At 40.7% G+C, this 10,411-nt stretch overlaps 1 protein-coding gene across 5 annotated transcripts; it reads right to left on the bottom strand.

The window, feature by feature from the left end:
• Positions 1–5: 5 nt before the first annotated feature.
• On the bottom strand, positions 6–7,540 carry cdc7 (cell division cycle 7 homolog (S. cerevisiae)). 5 transcript variants are annotated; one of them, XM_035787696.2, is made up of 11 exons: positions 7,354–7,540; positions 5,848–5,951; positions 5,660–5,746; positions 5,380–5,515; positions 4,833–4,926; positions 4,593–4,735; positions 4,070–4,364; positions 3,709–3,810; positions 3,135–3,408; positions 2,824–2,973; positions 6–503 (listed from the first exon to the last, which is right to left on the bottom strand). In XM_035787696.2, exons 2-11 carry the CDS (start codon positions 5,936–5,938, stop codon positions 139–141), a joined length of 1,737 nt encoding a protein of 578 aa, XP_035643589.1. In that variant the 5' UTR covers positions 5,939–5,951; positions 7,354–7,540; the 3' UTR covers positions 6–138. The 5 variants fall into 5 exon arrangements, with proteins under 5 accessions (XP_035643589.1, XP_035643593.1, XP_035643591.1 ...); XM_035787700.2 differs by having other exon boundaries at positions 4,301–4,364; positions 7,354–7,538; XM_035787698.2 differs by lacking the exon at positions 7,354–7,540 and adding an exon at positions 6,835–6,968.
• Between the last annotated feature and the right edge of the window lie 2,871 nt (positions 7,541–10,411).

Below are 10,411 nucleotides of genomic sequence, written 5' to 3'. Positions count from 1 at the left end.
AAGAGTGCTTTAATACATTTTATTCGACAAGACAATCATAAATTATATATGGTAACAAGGAAGAATTCAATTAAATAGCACATCTTCACATTTGAAATTCATACACTTCCTTGGCAAAGATGAGTGAAAACAGTAATCTCAGAGGTCAGTAAAAAGTGGATGCTGCAGTGCCTGTGCAGCTGTGATGCGTTTGGCTGGATTCAGGTCCAGCAGTCTATCCAGCAGGTCGTAGGCCTCGTCAGGCACGCTGTCCCATCCCCTCTCATCCTGGGCCTCAGGCTCTGCTAGGGTCTGGTCCTCCTCTGGGTGGTGCTGTCTAGAGGGCTCCCCAGGGTGATGAGTGGAAATGGGGGAGTCATGGGTACGGTGGTGGCGTGTGGTAGTGTCTCTGTGGGGATGTGGTGTGGCCTCATCGTCCGGGGATGGTCTCCTTCCTCTGAGGGTTTCACACAGGGTCCTCAGGTCCTGCCGGGGGAGCTCACGGCTGCACACCACTGATTTACCTGTGGTTGAATAATGGTCATGTTATGGTCAGACTGCTGTACTTTACTATGGGTTTACCGTTTTTAATATTACCAGTGGCATCCTGCCCTTACTCTTGTAATTCAACTCAATAATTAAAGCATTTAAAAAAAGTTTAGCCTTTTTGTAAATGGCTTTTTATAAAGTTATGAACTAAGCTACATTATTAATTGGAGCCTCTTATTGCTGTTTTTTTTAAGTGACATGACTAAGAGGACATTAGATTATCCAAACAATTACATTGATAACAGTAACAGGTCTTTGGTAGGCCCATTACGACATCAAGATAAAGGACTTTCCTTCCATGACATAGGTGAAGTGATGTCAGTGACAACTTTGCAAATACAATGGCTTGTGACTCAATCTGGTGCTCAGTGTTGCTTCCTCAAGCAACGGAGATACAACCAAAATATATTTCTGCGGCCTCTTCAAGCATCCTAGGGCACAGAAGAGTCTGAAGAGCAACAACAAAAATACCATGGAGGAAGGAGAGGAAATGACAGACAAAAAGGTCTGTATGAAGATTGAGGAGTAGTTGAGGATCCAAGGAGATGTGAGAGACCGCTTGTCTGAGTTGGAGACTTATTTCCCTCACCAACTTTAAACATCGACTATCTGAGCAGCTGACCGATCGCTGGAGCTGTACATAGTCCATCTGTAAATAGCCCACTCAATCTACCTACCTCATCCCCAAACTGTTTTTATTTGATTTACTTTTCTGCTCTTTTGCACACCAGTATCATTACTTGCACATCATCATCTGCTCATTTATCACTCCAGTGTTAATCTGCTAAATTGTAACTATTCGCTCCTATGGCCTATTTATTGCCTACCTCCTCATGCCTTTTGCACACACTGTATATAGACTATTTCTTCTACTGTGTCATTGATTGGTTTGTGTTATTGGCTTGTTTATTGTTTATTCCATGTGTAACTCTGTGTTGTTGTCTGTGTCACACTGCTATGCTTTATCTTGGCCAGGTCGCAGTTGCAAATGAGAACTTGTTCTCAACTAGCCTACCTGGTTAAATAAAGGTGTTCTCAACTAGCCTACCTGGTTAAATAAAGGTGTTCTCAACTGGCCTACCTGGTTAAATAAAGGTGTTCTCAACTGGCCTACCTGGTTAAATAAAGGTGTTCTCAACTGGCCTACCTGGTTAAATAAAGGTGTTCTCAACTGACCTACCTGGTTAAATAAAGGTGTTCTCAACTGGCCTACCTGGTTAAATAAAGGTGTTCTCAACTAGCCTACCTGGTTAAATAAAGGTGTTCTCAACTGGCCTACCTGGTTAAATAAAGGTGTTCTCAACTGGCCTACCTGGTTAAATAAAGGTGTTCTCAACTGGCCTACCTGGTTAAATAAAGGTGTTCTCAACTGGCCTACCTGGTTAAATAAAGGTGGGGGATTTTTTTATTTTTTTGTTCCCATTTATTGAAAATGCTGCTGCTGGAGCTTATGCCCGATTGCCCGTTGCACAATTCAAGGACATGAATAAACACTGGCAATATTATAAAATGTTAGTTTATAAGTTTAACTTGTCAAAGTAACACTCAATGCAACTTTTATTGACAGTACCCTAGCGTAGGCCTATATTACTGGCTGTCTGGTTTGCGAGGGGGGATTTTCCAACGGCACAATTTATTTTGCCAGCACTTTGATAAAGTAAAGCAAAAACTAAATGTGGACTTCCTGTTCGGTTTGTCGACTTCCTATTCGATTAGTCTATCTTGCAATTGTCTGTTCTCTCCCTCTCTCTCATTATTACTATACTGTTTTTATTCAGGCTATTCTGAGATTGAATTAATAATATAATATAATAATAATTATATAGGCCAAACAGAGTTCAATGTTTGATCATGAAAGAATAGGCTATGCCTAGGTCAAAAAGTCATTGAAATCGAAAGGGAATTGGAGAAAAAAAAGAGAAAATATATTAATAAAAACTAAGATTTTAAAACAACAAGCCAGACAACGATGTTTCCGCTGCAAAAGGCCAATGATCATCAGACGGAGGAGGAAAACACCTTGGACCCCATGTGACATGTTCAGCTGCTTTGATGCTCTCTCTTTCTACAATACACATTGTTCACTTGCATTATGTTAATAGTCAAACTACCACATACATATTAAACATTTAGGCTATGGGGAACAGGCCATTTGACATGTTGCCCTGCTTTGTGCGTTGCCAGATTCCAGCATTAAAGTCAAGTTCAAATATGCTAAACCATCGTTTGTGACATCAAGATGTCGTCACCACCGACAATGGCTGTCAAACATAGTCGATAAGACGAAATACACACCGAAAGTCATGGCAGCCTGGATGGTTTCTCTGGAGCCTCGGATGGTCATGATCTGTGTAAGGGCAATGAGGTCGTCACTGGCTTTGAAGAAGGGGTACCTGCCACTCAGCAGGGAAAGCAGGATCACACCAGCTGACCAAATGTCTATGGCTGCAGGGAGACAGGAGTGAAAAATAAACAAGTTGACATCTGTGAAATATGATTGAGAACGCATTCTAATTTACAATGCAGAGAGCGACATTGCAGTGGAGAGGAGTATTAGTAGAGATGTGAGGTGTAGTACTGCTGAGGATGGTATCTGTTAGCCTTACCTGTTCCCTGGTTGGGACACTTGGTCAGGACCTCTGGTGCTCTGAAGCCAGGAGTTCCGGCCCTGGGAGCCACCTGCTGTTTCCTGGACATACAGATGTTACAGACTCTGTCGGTGGAGTAGCAGTTGCAGGTGAAGCCCAGGTTCACCGCAGCAGGGGTCATCCTCTGGTTGGGTCTCTGGTTGCTGACAGGGGTCCTGACAGGTACTGGGCGCCGGTGGGCAGAGATAAACTTGCGTGTGGCAGGGTCCTCTGTTTTAGTGGGCTTCACCAGCTGGCCCAACATAGAGACAAAGGATTGTTATGATCGGAGGAAAGTCTTTCCAAAAAAAATCTACAGTTCATCATCTGGTTTTTACTGCTGGAGGGCAGTCTGACTGAGTATCCAGAAACATGTATTTGTTGGTGACAAGTCCAAAAGACTTAAACAGAGTTACAGCCAGCTAAGATAGAACTGAAAATTATACCAAACTTTTGCGGCAATATGTCTGTCAATCAAATGTGTTAAATACACACTGGACAACAGAGTAGCTATGGATTGAATGTAACAGGAGAGAAGGCAAGCATTTCCTACCTCTAACTTGGGGTCAGTGGTTTTGGTGGGGACTGAGGTGAAGCTATTCAGATTCCTCTCTCCAAATATGGCCCGCGGTGCTTTACACAGACCTGAGAACTCCTGGTAAAAAAAAAAATCACATCATGTCACTAATGAACACCGCAGACAAAGTATATAAAGCAAGATAACTACATGTCACCGTATACATTACAACATCCCTGAAGTGTGTTTTCAGCTCAAAACCTCTTCAGAGTATCACAACACTTTATGGTCCAATAACTACAAGGTCAATGAGTTAATAAAAACTAAGCCTATAGACAAATACCATAACACCACTGTAACCAAATGAAGTGCAATAGATGGATCCAGTGCAGACAACCTTGGTGTGTTTAGAGCGGGTGGTGGAGGAAAATGTGGAGACCGAGACCCGCTTATCTGGTGGTTTTGAGGAAGTGGAAGAAGAGGTGGAGGAGGAAGAGTGAGGTGCTGAGGTCCTGGGGTGTGAAAGTGATTGTAGAGGTGGGACTAGGGAGGTTGGTGCCCGTTTCCCCTGTGATGTCTCCGGTTTCCCCGTGGAGCCCCCACCCTTTTGGGTATTCTGCTTCACCACCTTCAACAGCTCGATCTGGGTGTCGGTCGTGCCCTGTGCCAGCCCAAAGTCCACCAGGGCAAACCTGCAAACCACCATGAAAACAATATATGGTTAACATTTAATGGGTTTATAAATGCTTGAATTTTGGACTAGAGACCATTCAAGACAGGAGATTAATGATCTCAGTCCAAAATGTGGACGTCAGACCAGAAGACATGATCTCTGGACCTGACTAACTGAGTCAAATATTCCAGAGTGTCATATAGAGCTGAAGGTTAGCTCCAGTGATACAGAGGTATTCAGTACTCACATCTTCTCCTGCCGGTTGTAAAGGAAGTTGGTGGGCTTGATGTCACGGTGGATGATGCCAAACTGGTGGACATGTCGGAGAGCTTTCAGCAGGTGGTAGATATACTGACGCACCTCCTCGAAACTCAGCAGGCCAATGATATCCTGATAGGAGAAAGATTTCCGTCACTTTGCTAGTGTTATGCCACAAACAAGGTATAAACACACTAACCAGGTAACCAACTACACAGTATTGACTCACCACAAAGGTTTGATGCTCCATATAAGGCATAACAATCACACAGTGATCATCCTTTCTGAAGCAGTAGGTCACACCCATGACGTTTTCTTTTCCACTTAAAGAGGGAAGAAAAACATTGAGAACATTGTGTTGTCTAAACCTGGGGTCTCCCAACTTTTTCTAGCATGAGAGATACTTTTAAAAACTCAAACATGTCACAAGCTCCTTTTTCTAGCTTTCAAATAGTGACATTCTCCTCCTCTCCCCCGGGAACATCAGTGTACAAATCAAATCGATTTGATTTGTGTACAAGAGAAAGTAGTGCACTGTTTTTACTGCCAATATACCTGGTAAAATAATGGTTAATAAACTACTAAGGGGGGCCCTATAAAATCTGTGCGATTGACTTGTTGGAGACCCCTGTTCTAAACTGTAAACTAATGCAGTGCAATCCTATTCATGAATCTCTTGAGAGAATGTTCCTCTACAAGTGGATCAGTCCATGAAAATATTAGTGCTTGTGGTAATATTGCTCCTACACCCAGAGCATGTAAAGTGTGAGACTTACCCAGCCACAGTGAGGCATTGGAGCTCTGCAGCGATCCTCACAGGGTGACTGGTGGGGATGAGGTGCTTCAGGGCAAATTTCTCTTTCGTCCCATTGGCCATCAGAGCCTCACCCAGGTACACTGAACTGAAAGTACCTACATAAAACAAAGTATTTTTTTGTTTTGCCAAAAACAACTGATATAGGATAACCCTTTTTTAAACTGATATTTGTTAATTGCCAAACTGTGGCTAACCCGCAGTCATCTGCATATGAAGACATACAGAGTACTACTACATACCTTCCCCAATTTTGTCTAAAATGTGGAAAACTGTGGACAGCTGAGGAACAGCTTCGTAGAGGTACTCAATGTCATTCTCCACATCCACTGGAGAAAAATAGAGTTACCATACAGAAGGCATAACATAATTGGTAAAGACAATATCACCGAAACAATGGCTCTACTTCCTGTTGCACGATCAAACTCACTTGATAGTTTTCTCCTTCCAATGTGCTTGTCAGCTTTGACTTGACTTTCTGTGCTGTTGCTGTCATCGCAGACAGAGGGAATGACTTCCATTTGTTCTGTGGATCTAGAAATACAGATGAGCATTTAAACCAGTGACAATTCTGACATGATGAATGTGATGAAATGTTAACATGTAATTGGGAAATGTAAGTTAACTAAAGTTAATATTTAGTTTAGAGTGATCAACATGTTTAGCATATGTCCAGTTTCTGTAATACACATCTTCCTGTGTTCCTTGTTTGTGACAGTCAAGATGTGGGTTGACTAGAGGCACAATGACCGAGTACACACTGATTATTCTGCAGAGCAACTGTGAGCTAACCAAGTTACTGTGCATGGGATAGCTGGCAAGTTAGCTGACTTTTAGCAATCTGCTAACTCCGGTTTGACTAGCTAACTATGTTGAAACAAGGTGTTTAATAAGGAAACAAGCAGATACAAAACAAAGTACTTTATGCTGATATTACTCAATTGTAGACTCGTCAAACAACACAGACCTGAACAACTAGCTACAAGCTCAACTAGCTAGCTTCTAGTTTGGAGAATGTACACTGAACAAAAATATAAACACAACATGTAAAGTGCTGGTCCCATGTTGCATGAGCTAAAATAAAAGATTACAGAACTTTTCCATACGCACAAAAAGCTTATTTCTCACAAATGTTTTAAACAAATTTGTTTACATCCCTTAATGAGCATTTTATCCTTTGTCAAGATAATCCATCCACCTGACAGGAGTGGCTAATCAAGAAGCTGATTAAACAGCATTATCATTACACAGGTGCACCTTGTGCTGTGGACAATAAAAGGCCACTAAAATGTACATTTCTGTCACGCAACACAACGCCACAAATGTCTAAAGTTTTGAGGGAGCGTGCAATTGGCATGCTGAGTGCAGGAATGTCCACCAGAGCTGTTTCCTGAGAATTTTAGGATAATTTCTCTACCATAAGCTGGCTCCAATATTATTTTTGAGAATTGGGCAGTAGGTCCAACTGGCCTCACAACCACAGACCATGTATAACCATGCCAGCCAAGGCCTTCATCTGCAGGATGGTCAGAGGGGGAGGTGGGGTGCTGGGGAGTATTTCAGTCTGTAATAAAGCCTTTTTTGGGGGGGGCGACGACTCATTGGCTGGGCCTGGCTCCCAAATGAGTGGGCCGATGCCCTCCCTGGCCCTACTATGGACGCGCCACTGCCCAGTCATGTGAAATCCATAGATTAGGGCCTGATGAATTTATTTCAATTGACCGACTTCCTTATATGAACTGTAACTCATATATTTGTATATTTTTGTTCAGTATATATTAGAAGACTGCTTTGAACTACCAAGCTACTTGCTGTTTAGCGAACTTAGTTAATGTCTAGGTTCAAAATATATCCCATCATCAACCTAGGCTAACGAGCTGAGCTAGCCAGCAAAGTTCTTTGCAAATCGAATTGACGTTACAAAACTTTATTTTACCTTTATCGTACAAATCGCTTGTAAAGGATAGCCGATGATACTAATTGAATACTCTCTGAGACTAATTTAAAAAAATAAATAAAGATATCCTGGAATATTACAAAGCAGGACTTTATAAAAGACAAACAAATCCAGAAGTGCTCTTCCCCCTGTCCTTTTCCGCAAACAACAAACTCCGCGCTAAAAATGTACGTCAAATGACGTTTGACGTGATACGCACACACGTTTTTCAGGTTTTATATATTTTTCTAGTAATGGCGTCTTTTTTGTATGCACGAACTGCTCCGTGGTTCTTTGAACAAAGCCCATGGAAATGTATGGAGTTCTTGTAACGTTTTTTGATAAACGCCGAAAATAAGGTCTGTGGTAAACACAGGCTTAGGAGATCTCAATCAGCTAACGTCACTTTTTGTGAATTATGTAATAAATAAAACAAACGCACATAAAGGCTTCATAATTCATAATGGTCAGGCTAACTGACTGTTCTATAGAACAAAACTTATTCGATCTCATAAACCTGTGTTAACCTCAGACCTTATTTTCGGCATTTATTCCAAAGCCCTATTCTTTCCCCATTCATTTTGCCCATAGAAATGGTTGAAAGAAAATGGGGACACCTAGTCAGTTGTACAACTGTATGCCTTCAACTGAAATGTGTCTTCCGCATTTAACCCAACACCTCAATCAGCGAGGTACAGGGGACTGCCTTAATCGAAATCCACGTCTTCGGCTCCCGGGAACACTGAACATAAACAGAACATTGTATACCTCTACACACTGTCAGGAATCCACAGATATGTTTTTTTTGACTCACTGAATAATGTTCACTCTATCAGTGATATAGAACGTAAACAGTGTGATAAACCCATCAAAGCAAACATCTAAAGAACAATAAATCACCAGGTGTTGATGGAATTACCTCAGCATTTTACATATTATTTTCTGAACAAGTAGTTCCCTTCCTATTTGAATTCTTTTTAGAGGGTATTAAAACAATGTTCTCCCTCCTACAACGAGTCAGAGGTTAATAACACTGATACCTAAGCCTAAAAAGGAAGTGCTGCTCATCGATAACTGGCGTCCAATTTGTCTTCTTAATAATGACTATAAGATAATAGCCTTACTATTTGCAAAAATAATTAAAGAAGTCCTGGATGCAGTCATTGATGAAACACAGCCTGGCTTCATGAGGAACAGACATATTTCTAACAATATCAGACTAGTATTAGACATATTTGACTACTCAGACCTAATAACTGAGGATAGATTCATATTATTTTTAGATTTTTAAAAGAGCATCAGTGCCTCTTCCACTCCCTTGAGAGACTTGGCTTTGGGGACTTTTTCTTTAAGGCTATTAAGACTCTCTATACAAATGGTAACAGCTCTATCAAATTGAAATATGGCACCTCACCTCGATTGGAGTTAAAAGAGAGGAATTAGGCAAGGTTGTCCTATCTCTCCGTACCTGTTTTTATTAATCACCCAACTTCTTACAAATGTTTTAAATAATAGTCCTGTACAAGGTATTTCCAGAACTGGTAAAGAAATTATTATAAGCCAGCTGGCTGATGATACTACTGAAAGATGCTAACCAAGTTCCCATATCGATCAATGTGATACAATCCTTTTCCAAAGCACCTGGTCTATATCTTAACATTAATAAATGTGAACTCATGGCTGTCAAAGATTGTGTGACACCTTCATATTATGGTATTCCAGTAAAATAAGCACTTACATATTTAAGCATAACCATTACAAAGGATCAGAAGTCTAGAGGCTTACTCAATTTTAACCCTCTTATTAAAAAACCCCAGAAGAAGCTAAATCAATGGCTACAGAGGGACTTATCTTTAAAAGGAAGAGTCCTAATAACCAAGGCTGAAGGTATCTCTAGACTAACACATGGCGCTCTATCTTTATATCTTGACAGTAAAATAAGCAAGGAGATGGACCAGATGCTTTTCAACTTTCTGTGGAGAAACCGTATGTCACGCCCTGACCTTAGATATCTCTGTTTTCTATATATTTTGGTTTGGTCAGGGTGTGTACTCTATTGTTGAATGTCTAGGGTTTTGTAGGTCTAGGATTGTTGTAAGTCTAGGGGTTTTTGTATTTCTATGTTGGCCTGATATGGTTCCCAATCAGAGACAGCTGTTTTTTATCGTTGTCTCTGATTGGGGATCATATTTAGGCAGCCCTGTTTCCCACTTTCTGGTGTGGGATCTTGTCTACAGTTAGGTGCCTGTGTGCGCGCACTAGAAGCGTCACGGTTCCTTTGGTTGTTTTTAAGATCAACTGGATAAAACAATTCCTAAGACCCACTTCTATCTGGAATTGTATTCCTCATGTATTCTCTACTTTTGGTGGCCTTAACTTCATGTTGGTTTGCAATTATAATATTTACAAAGTTCCAGTGAAACCTTGTGCTTTTCATCGGCAGGTTTTCTTGTCATGATCTTTAATTTATAAGCATACTTTTTCTCCACAGATGTTACATATGGAATAATCGGGATATATTGTATAAAAATACTTCTGTTATTAGAATATTGGTTCTGAAATAATATCCTATTGGTGAGCCAATTGGTAAATGCAGAGGGTCTTCTACTCAGTTATAAGGAATTCTTATCACTTTACAAGGTCCCTGTAACACCTAAAGATTTTGCAATTGTTTTAGATGCCATTCCCACAGGTGTTGTTCTATTATTCAGGAACGTGTCAGAGCCTACCTTCTATTGACTCGTCAGTAAGAAAGATGAGTTTCTCTTTTGGTCTATTCAACAACAGAGCGACACGACCCATGTATCTATCTATACCTTATGTCATGCCTTATTGGAATGGATTTATTGATAATATCTGTTGGAAAAAAGTTTGGATGTTGCCACATACATACCTACATTTCCCTCGTCAATCTACACCCCATAATGACAACGTGAAAACAGGTTTTTAGAAATGTTTTCAAATGTATTACAAATAAACAGAAATATCATAATTTACATAATTATTCAGACCCTATGCTATGATAATTGAAATTGAGCTTAGGTGCATCCTGTTTCCA

The sequence above is a fragment of the Oncorhynchus keta genome, chromosome 15 (assembly GCF_023373465.1).
Source record: "Oncorhynchus keta strain PuntledgeMale-10-30-2019 chromosome 15, Oket_V2, whole genome shotgun sequence".
NCBI lineage: Eukaryota > Metazoa > Chordata > Actinopteri > Salmoniformes > Salmonidae > Oncorhynchus > Oncorhynchus keta.
This window is presented reverse-complemented; position numbering and strand designations above follow the sequence as displayed.